Source organism: Uloborus diversus, chromosome 8, assembly GCF_026930045.1.
Source record: "Uloborus diversus isolate 005 chromosome 8, Udiv.v.3.1, whole genome shotgun sequence".
Lineage (NCBI taxonomy): Eukaryota > Metazoa > Arthropoda > Arachnida > Araneae > Uloboridae > Uloborus > Uloborus diversus.
In genome coordinates, this window is record NC_072738.1 from 12,194,330 (window position 1) to 12,218,862 (window position 24,533).

Here is a 24,533-nt window from a genome sequence, read left to right on the forward strand (position 1 = left end):
AGGACACATGAAAAGACATTGGATGACCCATACTCGCGAACGAACATTTTCCTGTGAACAATGCTCAAAGGCATTTTTTAGCGCTTCAAATTTAAAGAGGCATCTGAGAACGCACACTGTCGAGAAACCCTTCGCCTGTGAACATTGCTCAATGGTATTTTCTAAAGCTTTATATTTAAAAGATCATGTGAGAATTCATATTGGCGAAAAACCATATAAGTGTGAAATTTGTTTTAAGGAGTTTCCTGAAATACGGCCCCTGGAAAGACACCGGAAAACCCATACTGGTGAAAGAACATTTTCCTGTGAACAATGCTCAAAGGCATTTTTTAGCGCTTCAAATTTAAAGAAGCATCTGAGAATCCATACTGGCGAGAAACCCTTCGCCTGTGAACATTGCTCAAAGGTATTTGCAGATGGTTCAAAGCTAAAAAATCATGTAAGAATTCATACTGGCGAAAAACCATATAAGTGTGAAATTTGTTCTAAGGAGTTTTCTGAACTAGGACACCTGAAAAGACACCGGAGGACCCATACTGGCGAAAAAACCATTTTCCTGTGAACAATGCTCAAAGGCATATGCTAGTGCTTCAAGCTTCAAGAAACATCTGAGAAATCATGCTGGCTAGAAACCATGATCCTGCGCATATTGCTCAAGAGTATTTTCGCAAGCTTCAAATTAAAAAAATCATGTGAGAAATTCATACTGGAGAGAAATCATATAAAATTTGTTTTAAGGAGTATTCCTGACTAGGACACCTGAAAAGACACCGGAGAATCTATACTGGCCAAAGAACATTTTCTTGTAAACAATGCTCAAAGGCATATTCTAGTGCTTTCAGCTTAAAGAAACATTTGAGAAATCATACTGGCGAGAAACCATGATCCTGTGAATCACCGATTTTAATAAATATAAAACTTTACACATCCTTCGGTAAAACACTTAAATGTATTGAACACATGTTTTTTTATCGGCAACAAACAGCTTTAACGGGATGAAATTTACCCCTAAATATTGGATAGTTGGGATATTAGAGAGTACAATATATTCTTTCATTTTTAATTTTGAATACAAAAATTCAAATAATGATTGACTTTGTGTTATTGATGTTTTTTTTTCTTCAGATAACTAGTGTTAGAAGTGCATATGAAGGGGCACTCATGGTGCCAATTCCGCCATTGTAATTTTGAAGGAGGATAATTTTATAGGAGAGCTAATTCCATCAGTCCTGGGGGGGGGGGGTGCGTTCGGATCCCTGCTGCCTTGTATATGTACTGAATAAAGTTGCTACATAACATCACATCTTTCGCTTTAGCATAGGCTTTCCTAAGCTCCAAAATTTAAATTGCATTCAAAATAAAAAATATTTTCACCACTTTAAAAACATTTCTGAAATTCGGTTCCTAAATTTTAAAGGGGGAGCAAGAGGGGACGATAATCCCTCTAATTTAGTAAAAAGATTTTTAGTTACTTTTCAGTTTCCCCTATCCTCTGAAATAGCGGACCTGGCCAGATAATGGAAATTTTCATTTTTTTAGTGAGAATGCATGCCAATCAGGGGTTCTCCCCCCCCCCCAAGTTCAATATGGCAATCCTCCCCCCCCCCCCACTACCAAAAAAAATAAATCTCAACCGTCTTTTCCTTTTTTATAGCTCTTGTTTTTTTGTTTATTTATTTATTTTTTGAATATTTTTATTTACTTACTTATTTATTTTTAATTATTATTGTTATTATTACTTTATTTGAAAAGTTCTGTGCCGATGACATATCACACACACACACGCAAACTAAAAAATTAAATGAAATAAAATGTAAACAATAAAATAAAATTTAAAAAATAATAATTAAAATAAATAAAAAATCACCTCCCCCCGATGCCAATTATAATTAATATGACTAAAATGCACAGTTGGTATTATTTATATTCACTTTAGCTCCCAAAGAAAAAATTTACCCTTTAGAAATCAGGTTACCAAAGCCAAATTATAATAAATTGAGAAATTGAAACAAACGTCGATTATTAATTTTTTGAAATCTCATGTTTTATTTTAAAGCATGTTTTCCAATTTAAAGGTGCAGTTGCCCTCCCTTGCCGCCATCTAGATACGCCCATGGTAATAATGCAATTCAATTTAAAATATGTTTATTATTTTACTTAATTAAAAAATATGTAACAGGTTTTGGTCCGGATAAAACCCTGCCTTTAAAGCACTGTTTATAACTTATTATAAATATTATTTTGAGGGACATTCTTTCATTGAAGTACTTTCGAAGTTGAACTTTAAAGTATCCAACAATATTTCCTTTCAACTTTAATTTTATCAATTATTTGTTATTCAAAGCGAAAGCAAACCCGCATTTTAACACGCAAACAAATGCAATCGTGCGGTTTGTTGGCAACGCTAAAAGCGCCATCTATCGGCTCAAACTGAACTATATTTCTGGTCGAAAATTACTTTAGGCTCCTCAAACAGCGCATCGTTGCATCCTCGTTGGCTACGCCTCTGGGGAGGGGGCCCTACAGATTTTGTTGCAGAAGGATGGATTGGAACGGTCGAGGTTAGTTACCGGTTAACCATGGCCGACCGGTTGAGTTTTGCGAATTATCCTAAATAAATATTGAAAACCGACGTCACGGCAATCTGTAAAATTAGTGCGATAAAGTTGCCAAATGTGTAACCCTCTCTGTTCCTGACAGCCAATCAGATCAGCAGAATCTAGGAATATTTCCTGTTGTAAGTACCATTGGATCCCATATGTTCGTTTCGTTCGATCGATGTATGTTTTGCTTTTGGAAAAGATAAGCTGTGACGTCTGGTAATGCTCTGCAAGATCTTTATGATTATCAATTTTCATAATGAATTATTTCCAGAAGTAAGTAAGAGTAGACGATCCTACGATTGTTGCTTTTGGTTTCATAATTTATCTATTATTTATATGAGTTTTTAAAACCGTTTTATATTCTGAGTGTAATGATCCATTTGAAACAATTTTTTTAATATTCACTTCGTGCCCTTTTGCCAAAAACGATCTCCTTTGTGGAGATATTTTGCCTGTTTTCAAGAGTTTAAACTTTTGAAGGCACTGTGTGTGAAATTATTTTTTTTACAAAAGGTTTTTATCATGTTATCTACTGAGGTACCCGCATAAGCTATTAAATATGACAGGAAAAATTAGATAGCAAAAATTTCCCTTGTGGACACGAAATGATCCAATAACATGTAAAATGTTCAGGAAAATAAATATTGGGAGTCATAAATAAATAAGCATTGGAAGCATTTGCATACATATCAAAAAACATTTAATACTCTTAGCAAAAAAAAAAATTAAACCAGTATCCTTAGTGAAAAATTTATTTTCCTTCTTCACAAAACAAACTAGCATAATTTTAATCCCAGAACTATATTTCTGCTGACTGTGCGAACCAAATGTACAGGGTGTGGCAAAAAAAAAATCAGGCAAGCAATTTTCCATATAACTTTATTAAAAGTAAATAAATTAACAAAATATAAAAAATATTAATATGAGAAGACCTTTAGCAATTAATAAATTAATTGGCTTCAAACTGGCTGCCTTTTGAAGTAAAACAAAGGTGCAACTGATTGAAAATTTTCATTCAAGAGCCGCAAATCCTTTAATCAATCCTACTCCTATAAAGCAATTGGTTTAGAGAGTCCAAACTTATGTGTTGTTTAGGGTAGACCTTTGACTCTAAAATAGGCCATACAGTGCAATAAATGGGGTTGAGGTCTAGCGAGAAGGGCGTCCACTCTATAGGATGATATCAAATCAAAAACTGCTCCTTGCACCACTCTTGTCTTTTTGGCCGTGTTAACTGATGTGGTTTTTCTTTCAAACAATATTAATCAGGTTTGAAAGTCAAAAAATTACAATTATTATTTCAAGTTTCAAAGGCGATCAGAAATAGAAAATGTAATTGTTTTAATTAGACACATATTACTTAATATTATTGGTTGATATTATTTTTTACAACTTGACTTATTTCTGGTGTTTGACCAAGAAAGCTCTCAGTTGTAAAACAAAAAGGTTTCTCTTTTTTTTTTTTTGTTTCTTTTTCTAATTAAACTTATACTTTTATGTGTAATTCTGTCAAGCAGAAAAAGAAGATGTATGGATTGCATATATTTTTTAATACTTAACCCTTTATATGTTCCAAGAAACACAGAGCTATTAAGAAACCCTATTTTTATTCATAAAAAAATCAAATTTTCCATTTTTTCCTGAAAAAAAAACGGTAAAAAAACGTTTTTTTTTTCCCCCACCACTTTAAAATTTCCAGAAATTTTACATCTCTAGTTGTGATAGCTTTTTCTGCATATTAAAAATAATATTATGTGTATATTCTCTTATATTTTATACATAATCCTGACAGCTCAATTTTTCAGAATTTGAAATGAATCTGATCTGGCTTTCTGAAGCACTGCTGTTTAATGCCAAGTTACTAACAAATTGTAGTTCTGCCTAGTCCATCTTGGGAAAATATCAAAAGAAGTAAGTACTACATGTCATTAAAAAAGGTTTTTTTTTTCAATAGTTATCTTGAACATGGTCCAATCCTTCGTCTGAAGTACACTGTACTCTGAATTCCCAGCCAAAAATTAATATTTTGGTTTGAAGGGAAATTGCCTACATAAATTGCACTGAACTTTGGATTATTTGTGGCACTAGCGCAGCTAGAAATTCCTTCTGAGGAAGATTTTTTTTTATCAAAAATACCTTCCGAAGGGTATTTTGATCAAAACACCCCTTTCATGTGCATTAACGACTGTATTAGAATTTGCATTTATGCTAAAACCAATGGCTCTGGGGGGTGTTTTCACCCCCCCAAAAACCCCCTGCACTGTGCCACTGATTTGTGGTAATTAGTATTTGAATTTACTGGGAGAATCCTTGTATAAAATGCGCTTAAAGGATAATCCTTAGTAATTAATGCAATGGTTTTGCATTAGTGAAATGGCAATTTTAATTGCCAATCTTCAATTAAAATCTTTCAGATCTTCATATCTTTCATTATATCTTCCAAAAACTAAAAATTGCAATGTTAAACTATGAATTTAGATCAGTCATGTTTTCCCCCACAGTGGGGAAAATATGAACTGTGCAGTTGATGTTAGTGATGTGGATGGGGTAAATATCCAGTGGGTAGGTTTTTTTTTTGGGGGGGGGGGGTTATCTGAAACCTTTGGGCCCAAACACTAGGTATTTGAAAAAAAAAATGAAAAAGGCGAATAAATGATGTTTTTATCTGAAATATGAAATTGTGGGCAAATTGAGGCATTCATATGTATAATGCATAGTCCACTATAATATTAAAATCTGTTCGCGTCCGTCTGTCTGTCTGAAGATCGATCTCCTCGAGAACCGCTGCGAATCGAGAGTCGAACGAGATACCGATCAATTCGAAATTTTCCAAAGAAAACAATAGAACCAATCTCGTAATTGTACGACTTTAATTAGCGGAGATATTAATTAAAACGTTAATTAACATAACGTTATTCAGGAATTTTTATTTCTTTCCTGTTGCCATTTTGCGTATGAGCAAATAAAATTCTAATAATTGTTTTAAAAGAGATTTTTTTGGCTGCTGTCCAAATCTTAAAACAACGTTTCCATCCAGAATTTCATTTCAAATTAGTTTAAAATTGGTTGCTCTATTCGGATATAGCCTTTATTTTATCGTCTGTCCTTTTTTTATTTTTTACATTCAACGTTCTTAACTCTTTTCAGCATATGAAAAATGTTTCTTTAGTCATGTTTATTGATTGAAGTGTAAGTTTATCATTCACCGGCCTCATATTTTGATACATTTAGGATGTGCGACTAATTATGTTTATTTTGTTGAACTTTTTCCCGTTACATGGGTGAGTTTTCGAATTGCAATAACTTTCTTTTTCTTTCCTGTTTCTATTTTTGAAATACAGTTTGTATCGTTAAAAGAACATGTTAAATTAAGATTGTTTGGATTTCTTTAAGTGAAACAGAGTTGAACAAAAAAAATTGTTTTTAAGGATTTTAACTAAAGTTATCTTGGAATCTGATGACTTGGTATTTAATTAATGCTTATTGGTATTTATTTAGTCTTGGTGCTTTAGTTTCACATAATCAATCAAAATGTGTGTGTCATTTTATGTAAAAAGATGATCGTAATTGTACATAAATATTTCAGATATAGTCTATCAGATTTAATTCAGTTTAAAGTGACCAGAAATTATAGTTGATAATGCATATATTTTCATCTTTTGTGCTAATTGAAAATACTCATAACTTGTATCATTGATAACTATGATTAACGTTAAAGAGATTTTTGCCAAAAATATGCTCTACTGGTGTTTTGCAAACCTTGCATTACGCGTATTTATTCACTTCTTAGCGCTTTAGAAACTGATGTCAGAGTAATACAAAAACATCAATTGGACATCTCTTTCATTTTTTAAGTAGCCCGTGCAACGCCGGGCACGCAGGCTAGTTTATAATATTTTTTGTTGAATGATTTTTGAAATTATTAAAAAAAAATAATAAAATTGTAAATTAAAGAACCTTTATTTGCAATGTGATAATTGGAGAAATATGAGAAGTGGATCAATTATGAATTAAAAAGTTATGTAAGACCATGATTCTGAAAACCTTTTTATTATATTTTAGATAATAATGGGGCAAGTATGATAGCAGCTCTTACCTTTTTTTAACAAAGAAATGTCAAAATTATGCTGCATTAGGTTGCTTTTCCTATCATTGCATTTGTTATTACTGATATTTCATAATGAAAATTAATTCAGTTTTGTTTTGCATACAATGTAAATTATTAATTGTCATCAATAAATGAAGTGATGCTTGTTTAAATCTAAAAAACCATGATCTTAGGAAGAATACTGCCATTTCAAACTTCTTGTAAAAATTAGAAGAGGAAACTATTGTTTGCATTCTTTCTAAACCTGAAAATTTAACAATTGTTTACAGTAAACTCTATCCACTGAATATGTTATTTGGCAACCTTTCATAATAAAAATGATTTCAGTTTTGTTTTGCGTGCAACTAGGCTTTTATCTATACATTTTTAGGCTTCCCTGAAAAAAATCAGCCAGGGCCCTATCTGCCTATTGAATTTAAATGCCACTAAGGGCTGTGGGCCCCTTTAGTGGAGTGGGGCCCCCTGCATTGCATGGTCTGCGTGTAAGTAGATCTGAGCCTGCATGCAACAGAGATAGTGTTAATTATTTAATGTAACTAATGAATGAAGTAATGCTTACAAATCATCAAATCTAAAAACCATAATCTTAGGAAAAATACTAAACTTTTCTTAAAAACTAGAACTGTTGTAATCTTTCGAATTCTGAAAATTTAACTATTGCAGAGCCGTGTCCAAGGGGAGGGTTTTAGGGGTTAAACCCCTCCCATTGAAAGAAAAAAAAATCAATGAATCATTAAATGATTTTCCAAAATGTATTTTAAGTTTTAATTAATTTTAGAGTTAAACTCTGATACAGTATTCCCCCTCTTTAATATTTCCCCATGTTTAACAATTAGCATTTTCCTCAATTGTAGGATTCCCAAGCCCCTTCGCTTCTAAGTATTTGAAAAAAATTAACGACAGAGGAATGGCTGAAGAGTCCGGCAATGCTGTAAGCATGCAGGGGAAAATTATTTAAAAGAATATTAGACAATGACGTAGCCCCCCCCCCCCCCAAAAAAAAACTTAGGGGCAGGGAAAATGGTTACTTTGCTTACTGTTAGGTTTTTTCTTATGGTACGCCTTTAGTGTTGGATGAATTAGTCGTTTCACACATTAGAAAAGTGTTTCTATGCGAAACAGCAATTTCTTTTAAATAAAATCTTTATTTTCATTAAATACCTGTTCAATGTTATTTGATGGAAAAACAAAAGAAAAAAAAGAAAGAAAGAAACTAGCATTAGGTAGCATAAAAGAAATATGTGTGCTTTTACAAAATGTTCAACTGTACAAATAAGATTTCATTAAAATAAAAAACACAAAACGTATTTTAAAAAAAAGCCTAGTTATGGAACTAAAATGAACTATTCAACACGCGTAGTTAGTTTTCCTTTGACAACGTAAGTTACAAAGGCAAAAAGTTTCAACCCCTCCCTTTATGAAATCCTGAACACGGGCCTGAACTATTGTGTACAGTAAACTCTATCTACCTGCCCATTGAGTTGAAATAAATCATTTTTACTTCTTCAGGTTCTTAAGATTCATTTACAAAAAAAAAAAAATCTTTTGGGTGACTTTAGTCATATGCTTTTAGTTGAATGATCCGCTAAATGGTACTCAGTAAGCAAATTAACAGCATGAAGAATCTATTTTAGAACAACTTCCAATGTTTTCTGCACAAAAAGCTGATGAAAAGGAAATTCTGGATAACTTAAATTTGATGGGGGGGGGGGATAAAATTAAACTTGCAATTTTTTTTATTATTTTTTTTCCAAATGTTGGGATTTTTTAAAAAAAATTTAAACCAGGGTTGCTCCTGAAATAATTATGAGGATTTTAAAAATAACATCACAATTCTCCTCATAGCTGTTGCTATCTTTCAGTTTGGTTTCCACTATTAATGTTCCTTATCATTTTACAACTGAACTGAACTTTCTTGCCTTTTTCTTTATTTATTTAATCAGCATGCATTTATAATTTCTCAAAGAAGGATTGATATTTAATCAAATATTTCATGAAAATGCATGATTTTGTATGCCTTTTTTTAAAAAATAAATATTTAAGGTCTATAAAATTAAAAATTCGTTTAAAACGGTTCACTTTGACAACATGAGAGAAGGAAAGGGTATTTACCTGTTGTCAATACCTTTGACAACAGGTACATACCCTTTTTGGGTATTTACATGGGTTACCTTGGATATTTACCCTTAAAAATAAAAACCCAGGTATTTTGCATCACTAGTTGACACTCAGTTTTAGGATAATCCTGCTGGTCCCAAAGTGCCTTTTATTGATGCAATTTTATACAAGCCCTTTTCAAGGTCCCAAACAGTTTGCAAAATCAAAGGTTGACGGTATGTAATATGTATGAAAATTGAAAAGAAATCAGCCTTTAATGCTGTTGTTTTAAAAGGACATAAGCCCATTTGTTTGCTAGGGTCAGGTGGGGTGAAATGGGGCGGATTTTGTCTTTTTTTTAAAATGATGCCATTTGCAAACCCATAAACTTTTTTTTGTACTTTTTTCAAAATTTCTTCTTTACATCTGATTCTTCCCCTTTAATTTAAGCTGCTTCTCATTGAAATTTGTTGTCATTGACAATCTGAAAATTGCAATTAAAGTATCTGACCCATTCCACCCCACGGTGGGGTGAAATGGGTTTTAATGGGGTGAAATGGGTCATTGCAATAGAAACATACAATAACTAAGAAATTATTACCAAAACACGTACAATAGCTGAGAGAAATTGTTTCCAAAGAACCATTTATTTATTTTAACATATTCAACACCAAAATAGTTTGAACTAAAACTCAAAAAGTATAATGTCCGCAACAATCGAATTCTGCTCATTCAATGTCTTCAGAATTTGGCATCTAGAAACAATATATCTTCCTACCCAGGAAAGATGTAGTATTTGCCTGAGTTGGCTTTTTGTAGAAAATTTACGCTGTTGTAATCTTTGTCATTAACTTTATGTCAAGTGATCAAAAAATTCTTTTGATGATTTCTTGCCCGTGTATTATTAGACAAGAACCCATTTCCCAGGTGTTGGTTCTTGCATAAGTAACTCGGACATTTCTTCATCCAAGAGTTGAGTTTCATTCGGTTGCTGCTTTTTAGAAGATGTCCGGGCTCTTGCTTTCATGAGCAATTCTTGCTTTCTCTTACATAAGTGGCATGCCGATCTTTTTTCAAAATTCCTGGCTCACTCTATGCCAAGAGTGCCACAATTGCATTTTCCAGAATTAGTCTTTATAAATACCTTAGCAACAATGATTGTATCTTTCTATCAAATGGGGAATTGCACTTTGTAGAGCTGACGCAATACATTTTTCTTCTTCACTTAGCATTGTACCTCTAACCAACCTTTTCGACTTTGTGCGCCGGAGACCCATCTCCTCGATGTTTCTCTTGGCATATTATATTTCCTTGCAGCTGCAGGAATTGCTAAATCACCTTCAACTTAAAAATTAGTGCAGCCTCTAAATCATAGTCTGAATTTTTCTTTTCCCTTTTTCTTACATACACCCCAGGCATTTTCATTGAATAAATAAAAAATTTGGATTAGGAAAGAGTAGGTAGGTAATAGGTTGTAAATATGGATGGCAAGTTTAGCTTTTGAATTCTACACATTAATAATACATACTTTATTTTTGTTACATATAAAAATCTTCTAAATTTCTGTTTAAGACCTATTTATGGATTTGAAAGTCAATTTACTCTCATTATGAATTAAAATTCGCTAAGCCTAACTATGCCCCATTTCACCCCACCACATGAAAATAGCAACAAAAAAAGAAAGAATTGATACTTTTTCTACCTGTTTTTTGCAAATTGTAGATGAAAGTCTGTTCTAACTGATAACACTTGAGAATTTCAATTGAAAAAAAATGTATAGCAAGATTTTAAGAAGTTTGTCAGGCTTCTTAAAAATTCACATGTGACTTGAGAAACAAAATATCAGTGTAGTGCTCCCAGCAATTTACACAGAAACTTTAAAAAAATCAGAATTGTAGCCAAAAAGCCCCTCATAACTTGTGTAAAGTTTGAGAAAAATTCAGCCAGACCAAAAATTTTTATTAATAAAAATACACAGCATGACCCATTTCACCCCACCTGACCCTATTTTTTGTATTCCTGCCCAAATCTTTATCGATTCACTTCGATTCACATTAGTGTTTAATTATTCATTCTAGGGCTGCCCAATATCACTATTTTAATACTGCAATGTATCACTCTCAAGATATTGATACTTGCAAACGAATTTGTATATTCAGGCCCATCAATTCAAAATTTCCTGGAGGAGGTCAAAGAGGTATACTCTCATTGCAAATTTTACCCAAAAACAAGAAAAGCATTCCCACATATGTATACATTAATTGCACAAAGCAAGATAGAGGCAATGTCCTCTCCTGTACCCTCCTAAATGACAAGCCTAGACATATTCTAGTTTAAGCTATTTATAATGCTAAAAACCAAATCCTCTTCTGGTTAATTTAACATGTAAATGATTTATATTTAAAATATATAATGAAATAAAAAAGTTTTAAAGTGCCAGTGTTTTTAAAATAAACTTAAAAGTGTAGAATAATTTCTCTAAGCTTCATGTAGGTTCAAAGCCCCATACAGTTTCAGAATTTCTTTCAGATTATATGGAAAATTTGTAGTTGTGAGTTTTTAATGCCTAATTAAAATACTTGTAAGCTTTAAAAGGAAAAACATGGGATACATGCAACAAACGATGCATTTATAACGTAACTAACAATAGGGAAGTTGCAACCTATTAAATGTTCATATTTTGGCTATTGGATATTGTTAATTGACCCTCAAAACTAAAAAATTCACCATCGCCGAATTTTAAAACACCGTGATTGATTTTTAATGAATTGAGCGCGCTGATATTTTTATTTTTTAGAAATTCAATAATTCTTTTGAACACACTATGGAGGCCGGATTCGTTAAAGCACAATCTAAATAATCTTCCTCAATTAACATCAATGATGATATTCGAATATTTCCGAGAGGATGAGAGGTTTAATGTTCCAGAAGCACGAGGAGATAAGCCTTTTACGTTTTGTCTTCGAAGTCGAATATGCATGTCCTTCAGCTTCTCCCCTATCGGAAGAGCGCGTGACGTCACTTCCTATGCCATTTGACGTCACAAGCGGTTGACCTTTAAAAATTAATTTAAAAAAAACTACTTATTGTATCGCAAAAATATTTTCACCTATGATGTTCATACATGTTACTCTATCATATAAAAATAAAATTGAAAAATCGAAAACTTCCCTATTTTATCGCTTTGCAAAAAGTATAAACTGAGGTATGATTTTTTTCATTCATAACCTTTCTTTACACTTATAGTTCTATATTGTACATGCACAGACAAAATTTGTAAAATCTTATGAGGCAAGTAAATTTAAAAGCTCCAGACACTACTGCACTTACCCCAATTTTTGGCTTTGACTGGAAGACAAAAAATAACAATTGTTGAAAAAGCAAAGCCTGTTCTTCCAATTGTCACAACTTACGGATGGGAATCTGGATTTTCAACCTATTCAGCCACCGAAACTAAATACGGAAGCTGTCTAGATGCTGATCATAACATTCGACTCCAGCTATCAAAAATTGAATCGTATTAAAATTTTATCTGTTAAAGCAACCTCGTTTTCCCCCCTCAATCTGATGTTCAATTTTGAATTTCAACTGTTTTGTTAATTGTTACCTATTGATTTCTCTCTGCTTAGCTTGTTATTTGTGCTCCAGAATCCAGAATTTGTAAATAAAGTTAAGCATTGAAAACTATACCTAGTTTGAAAATAGTGATCTAACCCTCTAATTAGTAATAGTTGATTGAATTAAGATCAACTATCTACTAAATACAAGTGTCTTTACACAATTATGACTAGGGCTCATTGATATATATCACGATATATATCCGACATTTATTTTGAAAATATCATGATAGTTTGATATTTTCAATATTTATTTTTTCAACTAAGGTATTTTCAATATAAAAAGTATATTAATCATAGTATTATTGTTCATTTATAACTAAAAATAACCAAAAAGTAATATACTATATTTTTATTATGATTATTTTAATACATCATTAATATTAGAAGTAATACAATATTCCTTTTTAGTTTTACTTGTTACATTACTAATAATTTTATGAATATAAAATACAATTTTAATTCAAATTAAAAGTGTCTAATTAAATATTAAACATTGCTCAGAAAAAAAAAGCGTCTCATGACTGTCCACTGACTAAATGCATATTATTTATCTCTGAATCATGTAACTGTAAATGTAGCTAACAGAAGAAAAATGGGTGAAACAGCTAATGCTACATTAACTCCATTAAAATTGATAGTAATGAAAAATGAAATATTAGATATAAATAATGAAAGAAACATTAATTTTAAGTCTACATATTGTAATTATAATATAAGAAAATAAAGAGTGATTTGAGTATGCATTTACTATTTTGAAGACTTTAGTTTGTGCTAATTGAAAATATCGGATACATATCAAAATATCCAATATATATCAAAATATCGGATATTTTCCAAAATATCGTGATATTTTCGAACCCTGCATGACAAATCCGCACCGAACATTAGTTCATGAAAGGAATCCGCTGGCTGTTAAGTTTGGGAAGCATTGTTCTATAGTAATACTTTCATCACAGAAAATAATTTTCTGCCCCTCACTATTTCAAGAAATAAGAACATTTTTACAAACTCATAATGGTCCCCTTATTTATACTTTTGAGGTTTAAAAAAATTCTCGATGCTGATCTTTCATCTCTTTTCTATCATAAACATTGCGAAAATCTTAGATACATATTTTTTTTAATATACAGTGAAGCACTGTTTATACGTTTCTCTTTTATACATTTTTATCAATTATACATTTTTTAAATTGGTCCCTGCAGAGTCTAACACACATTAACCTATACCTATTATACGTTTTTTCATTTGTTTGCTTTTTTCATACATTCCCTTCAAAAACATATAAACGGTGTTTCACTGTACTATGAAGTATGCAATTTTGAGTTATGATAATGTTTCATCAAGCCTGTTTAATTTCAAATAAAATATGTAATTTTCTTGTTGAAGATGACTGAACTGTTTGGTAATTAGAGCTAAATATTGACAAAACTTTTGTATTTTGTTCCAGCATTAGTTAGCTGAATTTTTAAATTGCTCTTAAACTTAGCAACATGCATGCCACAATTTGTCATTCTGTCATCACATAACTAATTTCTTTTAGTAAGGCGTAATTCCACATTTTCTAGATATTTACTATTATAGTGAAACCTGTGTAAGTTGACCACTTGCAGTGCACTTCTTTAGTGGTCAACTTACAAAAGTTGATTTACATAATAAGGTCCAATTCCATGCCTGAAAAAAGCGGTCAACTTACAAAAGTTGATTTACATAATAAGGTCTAATTCCATGCCTGAAAAAAGCGGTCAACTTACAAGGGTGGTCAACTTCACAGATTTTACTGTAATATGTTGTTAATTAAAAAAACAAGATTGGCAATTTGTTTTGGGCCGCCAATGGACTGTTGAAGTAAATTTATAAGTTTCCTTTTTTTCTTGTCAACAGCACTTTTTGTCTTTTTTTTTTTTTTTTTTTGTAAACTAAAAAATAAATAAATAAACAAATTAGTTTTAAATTGCTACTAAAACATAAAAAATATCATTTAAAATAAAGGTTGATTTAACTTATAAATGCCATTATGTTATCTGTGTTATCAAAATTGATAACACAGGTAAGAAACTGGCGACAAAGAGGTGAATAATACTAAGACTTTCAGTTGCTACTTCTTTTATTAGTGGCAACCACTAATCTTGACCTTGAACCTTAAGGAGTTTATAGTTTGCGCTTTACTAAGTTTCTTTTATTATTAAGTTAGTACATTGTGTGATAATACTATGAATGCTTGGCAAAGTCATTCCAATACTTATGGAATTACACAAAAAACCACGGTACGGGATTCTCTCAAACCTGTATTAGGTTGGAGAAAGTCAAAAGATTTTTCTTCTAAAGTGATGTGTGTCTGGGAATTATGAATAAAATTGTATATGTTCTTGAAAATTATTCTATCAAACAACTGTCCCACCTTAATTTCTTATGAGCTGTTCAATTTTAAAATGATTGAATATTCAGAAAACTCTGGAAATTTGTTTCCAAAACAAAGCTAAAGAGGATTTTTTTTTAATTTTTACATAGGATAATGTGGAGCAATAAGTCAAGAGTTTGCATTAGGGTGCAGGATTGTGAGATTAATGCAACTTTTTTCTAAAATCCCACTCAGTCAAAATCCCTTTGCTCGCTTTTCACAATTAATGGACATATGTTTAAAAAAATCGTGAAATTTCTCATCTACGATTTTTCTATTTTTCATATTTATTTTAAGACAACCAGTATAAATGACTATTTTTCAATGTTCAAAGGGATTGAAGATTTAAGAAATTCAAATTTCTGTTGATGCTTGGAGGTGCTGGTTGATGCTAAATATTGTAGGTGCTTGGAAAATTCTGATATAATCTTGTCTATAAACGTTTTATAGGTAAACTGGGAGAGTGATTTCAGTGATGAATATGCCTTGTTACTCTGTTGGATTTCCACACAAAAACTCAGAGTATTTGACAATATCTTAAACATATATGAGTCCATAAATAAGGGTATTCACCTGGAAGGAGGGGGGCATAGTGCAGACTGTTCCATTTCTGGGGAGTTGCTCAAAACTTTCGAATTGTCTCTCCCAAAATGATTGGTGAGATCCGCCAGTAGCATACAGAGCTTAACTTCTGTGTGACTTCAGCTCCTACACCACCTCCTTTTTTCCCCTTAGAATTCTGACATGTAACTATATATGTACTGTAGGATATAGGGCTTCCTCCTTTTTTGTTTTGGTTAGAAATTAAAGCCTGGAGGTGAATATATATTTTTATATTTAATCAGTTTTCCTTCAGTTTTTTCTTTCTTTATGAAGTAAAAGAAGGAATAGTATTTGCGAAGTATATTTCCTTCTAAAATTTCAACCTAAATTGCTGTTGATTTGTGTTTTATCTCATGCATTTTGGTTTTCCAAGATGACTTTTTTGAAACTCACTTATTTATTTTCAGGTGTCACCTTCAGCCAAAATGGCAAGAATCCGGTAATGACAATAGTTGCACATTTCTATCGTTCTGAAAAAACTGATTTTTTAACATTAAAGCTAGAAAAATGTCTATGAAACATCAAGTCGAGGTGACAACAATTTGATAATGACAATGGTTACACATTACTATCGTTCTGAAAGAACTGGTTTTTAACCATCAAAGCTGGTATAACATCTATGAAACATGAAAAGTAGAATTTTTTGTCAAAAAGGAATGGAAATGAGATAAATATTCATTGAGTCTCGAAGATAAAAATAATGAATAACAGCCTCCAAAAAGCAACCTTATGCTAAACAAGGAAAAATTCCACAAAGAAATGCTGGTGGCGTTTTGTGTGTAGTTTTTGATGTGTGTATATGAATGTTTTTTTATTTTTCTACGGTCTACTCTTTAACGTGATCTGTTATTTGTGTCTTCAATAATCACAAATGAGCAAACTTTATCAGTTTTTTATCATTTTAATGCCTCAATTGTTAAAATTTTTATGATAATAGCTGGATTATTTCTACTAACTAGATTTCTTGGAAAGGGTGCATTAGTTAATGTATTTCCATCCTATTTGTGTCTGACTGCTTTTTTTAAAAACACTTAGTGACATTGGTAATCTCAAAGCATCGGCACTAGTGGAAAATCTACTATTTGAGAGGATTTTGTATTCAATCTCATTTAAAATTTCAGATCCGATTATCATTTAATAATGGGGCCATATTCCTGTGACTTGTGCTCAGAATTGTTTAAGACAGTTGCAGCATTGAAAACCCACTCCAGATTCCACACTGGCAAAAACACATATCCTTGTGAGCTGTGCTCAAAAATATACACCAATGAAAATTATCTCAATAGACACATGAAAATTCACTTCTATGAGAAGCTTTTTTCCTGTGAGTTTTGCTCAAAAGCGTTTTTTGATAGTGAAGCTCTTAGTAAACATGTGAGAATCCATACTGACGAAAAACCATATTGTTGTGAGCTGTGCCAAAGAAGATTTTTTCAAATAGGAAACCTAAATGCACACCTGAGAACGCACACGGGTGAGAAACAGTATACCTGTGAAGTTTGTGGTAGAGCCTTTGCCGAAAAAGATGGACGCGATAGACATTTGAGAACCCATACTGGAGAAAAGCCATTCTCCTGTCAATTTTGTTCAAAACCTTTTTCCCAAAAGGGAAACCTTAGGCGACATTTGCTGATGCATACAGGCGAGAAACCATTCTCCTGTGATGTTTGTTCCAAAGCCTTCTGCGAAAGAAAAGAGTTGAATAGACATTTGACGATTCACATGTCTAGAAAACCGTACTCCTGCGAGATTTGCTCCAGAGAGTTTTCCGAGAAGAGAAATATGGTTATACATGTGAGAACCCACACTGGTGAAAAACCTTTTTCGTGTGTTATTTGCCCAGAAGCTTTTTCTGAACGTCGACGTCTGAATCGTCACATGAGGACAGTCCACTCGAGTGAAAGATTGTATACTTGTACGTTTTGTGAGAAAAGTTTTAAGACTAGTAATTCTCTGTATCGCCACTCGAAGACCCACAACAAAAATAGAAGTATTTCAAGTGAAATCTGATTTTTTTTAAGTGCTTTTTCCGGAAACTTTGTATTTAAAACGCAATTCTCATCAGCGACAAATTTATTATATCAGGGGTCTGTCCAGAATTTTTCACAGGGTCCGTTTTTTGTGAAAAATCAATTAATTTTGTGAAAAATCAAATTTTTCAAAAAAAAATTTTTTTGTTTGTAAAAACGAAATTTTTGAATTTTGAGATGGCGCAAACGGCATCATTGACACTTAATGTTGAGTGTTTTCCCTCTTTTCTGTTGAGAATATCATTCTTGAGTGTTTTTCGAGTATTGGAATATGGGAAGGCGTCATCGCTCTTTGGGAGATGGGTACCCCTCAAGTATCAATATTTATTTACCATTCTACATTATGTTAAATTATACTAGAAATGTTATATGTATAGTATTTAAAATAATTGTAATAAAGAAATTCAGGCAGGGGTTCAGCATTTAACTTTTAAAACCAAGATATTGTTAAAAAACACAAAATTTCGTTTAAAATTTATAAACTCCATGATTTTTACAAAAAATAAACACATATTTAAATTGTTTACCTCTTAACAAAGCGTACTAAACATCGAGAATTTGAAAAATCAGATTCCCATAGCAGATGCAAACAGATCACAATCCTCAAAGTGAAAACATCAAAAGTATAAAAAGGCTTGTAAAATAAATATTTCGCATAAAATTATTTTAGAATTGCACTTTAGAGTCATATGATAAACATTTATTAATGTCTGGACACAGTTGAATCAAAAATAATGAACCATCGACTCAGCATTTAAATTTTTGACTCATAAAAGAAATAGGAATTCCGCTTTAAAAACTTAAGCGTTGTTACAAAAATAAAGAGACTTTTCATTTATTTGCATCTTAATAAAGCGAAGTTAGCTTGAAAAAAGAATCCAATATGATTCTCATATCGAATCTAAAAAGATTGCGCTTTTCAAAATGTAGGCATCTAAAGAAAAAAACGATGAATAAAAGAGTTTATTCAAAATTAATTATCCTTTTTAGCATCGAAAAATCAAACCCATATAACTTTCTCCCAAAATAACAATTAAACATCGCCCCGCCAGACGCTAAGTAGCGATAAAAAGTTAAACATCGCACTCACAAGAAGCTAAGTGGCCGATAAGTTTAAAGTTGGTAACCCTATCTGAAGCGATCACATTCCCCCCCCCCCCTCCCCATCCCTACTATCCTTTGCAGTTCTAAGTTCATTTCGCTGTATATTATTGTTTATTAAATCGCGAGTGGGGAGAAAAGTGCTTATGACTAACTTTTTCAGAGAAGTTTGCAACAACACCGCTGCATAAAACAAGCAAGCAAAATTATGAACCAAAAACTGACTTTCAGAGCTGTTAATTTCTTTCATAGAAACCAACAACAAGCATTATATTTATTTGGCCTTAGTAGTTATTTATCGCTTGCAGAAGCGTCACAAGAGCGCTTTTTTTTTTTTTTTTGCAAAATTAGCAGATTTTGTATAAGTTGATATCTCTAATTAAACTTTTAAAAAGGTTCCAGACATTATCGTTGGAAATACGCTGCGTTGTTTTGATTTGAGATTTGCTCTTCCAATAAACAATTTGTGAAAGATCCGTTTTTGTTTATCAAAATTTTGTGAAGGGTCCGTTTTGGTTGATCGTGATTTTGTGAAAGGTCCGTTTTGGTTGATCAGATTTTTGTGAAGGGTCCGTTAACAGACCCAAATTTCCTCTGGCCAGACCCCTGTATATTCACATGATTTTGTGCTGCAGCTTCTTTATTCTGGTCTCAAATAGCAAGAAGTTTGAAAAAGGTTCATTCAAATGAAACCCGGTCAGTGCGTCTGACTTCACATTAGAACAGGCCCGGCTCCTGAGGTAGGCAGCAGCCTGGGGCAGTAAATTTTGAAGTTCGTCGGTCCAGGATTGCATCCGACATCAGCCTACTAGCTTCTTCAAAGATGGAATCGACAGACTAATGTCGCAAATGGATAAATGTGCCAACAGTTTTGGCAACTATTTTTTAGTTAATAAAATCGTTACAGCTACTTGACACTAGTGACCGGGTTTCATTTGAATTCCCCTTATGTCTACAATTACTATACAATGATCATCTGCTTTGTCATTAACACGCAGTTCACCTCAGAGCCGTGTCCAAGGGGAGGGGTTTGGGGGTTAAACCCCTCCCATTGAAAGAAAAAAATCAATGAATCATTAAACGATTTTCCAAAATGTATTTTAAGTTTTAATTAATTTTAGAGTTAAACTCTGATACAGTATTCACCCTCTTTAATATTTCCCCATGTTTAACAATTAGCATTTCCCTCAATTGTAGGATTCCCAAGCCCCTTCGCTTCTAAGTACTTGAAAAAATTAACGACGGAGGAATGGCTGAAGAGTCCGGCAATGCTGTAAGCATGCAGGGAAAAATTATTTAAAAGAATATTAGACAATGACGTAGCCTCCCCCCCCCCAAAAAAAAAAAACTTAGGAGCAGGGAAAATGGTTACTTTGCTTACTGTTAGGTTTTTTTATGGTACGCCTTTAGTGTTGGATGAATTAGTCGTTTCACACATTAAAAAAGTGTATCTATGCGAAACAGCAATTTCTTTTAAATAAAATTTTTATTTTCATTAAATTCCTGTTCAATGTTATTTGATGGGAAAACAAAAGAAAAAAAAGAAAGAAAGAAACTAGCATTAGGTGGCATAAAAGAAATATGTTTGCTTTTACAAAATGTTCAACTGTACAAATAAGATTTCATTTAAAAAAAAAAAACACAAAACGTATATAAAAAAAAAGCCTAGTTATCGAACTAAAATGAACTATTATTCAACACGCGTAGTTAGTTTTCCTTTGACAACGTAAGTTACAAAGGTAAAAAGTTTCAACCCCTCCCTTTATGAAATCCTGGACACGGGCCTGGTTCACCTTGTGTGATTCTTTTGTGTGTTACTTTATTTTATGGCATTCATTTGATACAACACACCACACTGTGTAAACTTCTCTGTATATTTATGTACATATTTTAACTATTTTGTCCTTCATTTTATTAAAAAGATATTTTGAAGATTCTGGTTTTAAAAGTTTGATTTCTGTTGTATAAAAGCAACTTAATAGTATAAATGATCAGTTCTTTGGAGCTAAACTTCCAAGCATGAATTTCTCTATTAATTTATTGTTTTAGAATACGAAACTCAAAACTAACTCATTTATCTGATTATGCCCATTTTGAGTTGATGCTTAATCTTAGTGACTTGCAAGAAGATCTAAATTAAACAGTTAAATGCTCAGACCTATGCGTAGTACTTGGACAGTTTCACACAAATTTCGTTCACGCTCTCTAATGAACATGTGGTTGCTGTCTTAGCAATAAAAATTCATTTCATACTTTAGCCATTCGGAGTAGCATCATGCAGAAAACTTATCTACATTCTTCTTAACATGACAGACAGCATTTGTTATAGTTCAATTCTGTTACCATGCAAACTTGATATTCCTTCCTCTGTTCCTCTGATAATGTATCTATCTGGTAAAGCAAGATCATTTTTAGAAGATTCCTATGTGGTCAAGGGCCTCCCTCTACTTCAAGCATGTGAACATACTTTTTTAAGTATATCAGAGGTATTGCTGTTTTTTTTTTTTTTTGATAAAACAGCTTATCAAATGACAACATATGCTCACCGACCGTTAGTCAGTTATGGGACTAGGTCCTTGTTGATTAAAAATAAATGGTTTGTGACTCCTGTGTTACATAACAATGAAAAATGTATATTATGCAGCACCATTTCCTCCACCAGCCGTCAAATACATTTTTTTTTTTTTTTTGAAAATTAAAACTGTATACTCAAGGGAGCACTTGTGCAAAATTTTAGGCTTTTCATTTTTACTGTTATTGGAGTTTACTTTTAATTTGTAAAGCCTGACCAAATACTGAAAAAGTAACCTGAAACAAATAATTAATTTACACTAATCTATTGCACACAAGTGGTTTGGTTGCAAACTTGATATTCCTTCCTCTGATAATGTATCTATCTGGTAAAGCAAGATCATTTTTAGAAGATTCCTATGTGGTCAAGGGCCTCCCTCTACTTCAAGCATGTGAACATACTTTTTTAAGTATATCAGAGGTATTGCTGTTTTTTTTTTGATAAAGCAGCTTATCAAATGATGACATATGCTCACCGACGTTAGTCAGTTATGGGACTAGGTCCTTGTTGATTAAAAATAAATGGTTTGTGACTCCTGTGTTACATAACAATGAAAAATGTATATTATGCAGCACCATTTCCTCCACCAGGCGTCAAATACATTTTTTTTTTTTTTTTTGAAAATTAAAACTGTATACTCAAGGGAGCACTTGTGCAAAATTTTAGGCTTTTCATTTTTACTGTTATTGGAGTTTACTTTTAATTTGTAAAGCCTGACCAAATACTGAAAAAAGTAACCTGAAACAAATAATTAATTTACACTAATCTATTGCACACAAGTGGTTTGGTTGCAAACTTGATATTCCTTCCTCTGATAATGTATCTATCTGGTAAAGCAAGATCATTTTTAGAAGATTCCTATGTGGTCAAGGGCCTCCCTCTACTTCAAGCATGTGAACATACTTTTTTAAGTATATCAGAGGTATTGCTGTTTTTTTTTTTGATAAAGCAGCTTATCAAATGATGACATATGCTCACCGACGTTAGTCAGTTATGGGACTAGGTCCTTGTTGATTAAAAATAAATGGTTTGTGACTCCTGTGTTACATAACAATGAAAAATGTATATTATGCAGCACCATTTCCTCCACCAGCCGTCAAATACATTTTTTTTTTTTTTTTGAAAATTAAAACTGTATACTCAAGGGAGCACTTGTGCAAAATTTTAGGCTTTTCATTTTTACTGTTATTGGAGTTTACTTTTAATTTGTAAAGCCTGACCAAATACTGAAAAAAGTAACCTGAAACAAATAATTAATTTACACTAATCTATTGCACACAAGTGGTTTGGTTGCAAACTTGATATTCCTTCCTCTGATAATGTATCTATCTGGTAAAGCAAGATCATTTTTAGAAGATTCCTATGTGGTCAAGGGCCTCCCTCTACTTCAAGCATGTGAACATACTTTTTTAAGTATATCAGAGGTATTGCTGTTTTTTTTTGATAAAGCAGCTTATCAAATGATGACATATGCTCACCGACGTTAGTCAGTTATGGGACTAGGTCCTTGTTGATTAAAAATAAATGGTTTGTGACTCCTGTGTTACATAACAATGAAAAATGTATATTATGCAGCACCATTTCCTCCACCAGCCGTCAAATACATTTTTTTTTTTTTTGAAAATTAAAACTGTATACTCAAGGGAGCACTTGTGCAAAATTTTAGGCTTTTCATTTTTACTGTTATTGGAGTTTACTTTTAATTTGTAAAGCCTGACCAAATACTGAAAAAAGTAACCTGAAACAAATAATTAATTTACACTAATCTATTGCACACAAGTGGTTTGGTTGCAAACTTGATATTCCTTCCTCTGATAATGTATCTATCTGGTAAAGCAAGATCATTTTTAGAAGATTTCTATGTGGTCAAGGGCCTCCCTCTACTTCAAGCATGTGAACATACTTTTTTAAGTATATCAGAGGTATTGCTGTTTTTTTTTGATAAAGCAGCTTATCAAATGATGACATATGCTCACCGACGTTAGTCAGTTATGGGACTAGGTCCTTGTTGATTAAAAATAAATGGTTTGTGACTCCTGTGTTACATAACAATGAAAAATGTTTATTATGCAGCACCATTTCCTCCACCAGCCGTCAAATACATTTTTTTTTTTTTTTGAAAATTAAAACTGTATACTCAAGGGAGCACTTGTGCAAAATTTTAGGCTTTTCATTTTTACTGTTATTGGAGTTTACTTTTAATTTGTAAAGCCTGACCAAATACTGAAAAAAGTAACCTGAAACAAATAATTAATTTACACTAATCTATTGCACACAAGTGGTTTGGTTGCAAACTTGATATTCCTTCCTCTGATAATGTATCTATCTGGTAAAGCAAGATCATTTTTAGAAGATTCCTATGTGGTCAAGGGCCTCCCTCTACTTCAAGCATGTGAACATACTTTTTTAAGTATATCAGAGGTATTGCTGTTTTTTTTTTTGATAAAGCAGCTTATCAAATGATGACATATGCTCACCGACGTTAGTCAGTTATGGGACTAGGTCCTTGTTGATTAAAAATAAATGGTTTGTGACTCCTGTGTTACATAACAATGAAAAATGTATATTATGCAGCACCATTTCCTCCACCAGCCGTCAAATACATTTTTTTTTTTTTGAAAATTAAAACTGTATACTCAAGGGAGCACTTGTGCAAAATTTTAGGCTTTTCATTTTTACTGTTATTGGAGTTTACTTTTAATTTGTAAAGCCTGACCAAATACTGAAAAAAGTAACCTGAAACAAATAATTAATTTACACTAATCTATTGCACACAAGTGGTTTGGTTGCAAACTTGATATTCCTTCCTCTGATAATGTATCTATCTGGTAAAGCAAGATCATTTTTAGAAGATTTCTATGTGGTCAAGGGCCTCCCTCTACTTCAAGCATGTGAACATACTTTTTTAAGTATATCAGAGGTATTGCTGTTTTTTTTTTTTTGATAAAACAGCTTATCAAATGATGACATATGCTCACCGACGTTAGTCAGTTATGGGACTAGGTCCTTGTTGATTAAAAATAAATGGTTTGTGACTCCTGTGTTACATAACAATGAAAAATGTATATTATGCAGCACCATTTCCTCCACCAGCCGTCAAATACATTTTTTTTTTTTTGAAAATTAAAACTGTATACTCAAGGGAGCACTTGTGCAAAATTTTAGGCTTTTCATTTTTACTGTTATTGGAGTTTACTTTTAATTTGTAAAGCCTGACCAAATACTGAAAAAAGTAACCTGAAACAAATAATTAATTTACACTAATCTATTGCACACAAGTGGTTTGGTTGCAAACTTGATATTCCTTCCTCTGATAATGTATCTATCTGGTAAAGCAAGATCATTTTTAGAAGATTTCTATGTGGTCAAGGGCCTCCCTCTACTTCAAGCATGTGAACATA

The 24,533-nt window shown here is 32.3% G+C and overlaps 1 protein-coding gene and 1 long non-coding RNA gene across 2 annotated transcripts; both read left to right on the forward strand.

Moving 5' to 3' along the window:
- The first annotated feature begins 7 nt into the window (after nt 1-7).
- Nucleotides 8-562, forward strand: LOC129227924 (zinc finger protein 679-like). The gene has a single exon (XM_054862545.1). It carries the CDS (start codon nt 8-10, stop codon nt 560-562), a length of 555 nt encoding a protein of 184 aa, XP_054718520.1.
- A 2,222-nt stretch (nt 563-2,784) lies between these two features.
- Nucleotides 2,785-15,928, forward strand: LOC129228720 (uncharacterized). Its single transcript, XR_008580922.1, has 3 exons — nt 2,785-2,876; nt 4,409-4,514; nt 15,837-15,928. It is a non-coding gene; the product is annotated as an uncharacterized LOC129228720 (long non-coding RNA).
- The last annotated feature ends 8,605 nt before the right edge of the window (nt 15,929-24,533 follow it).

Coding starts and splice junctions, on each gene's coding strand:
- LOC129227924 (XM_054862545.1), top strand. CDS start 8: ATGAAAAGACATTGGATGACCCATACTCGCGAACGAACATTTTCCTGT.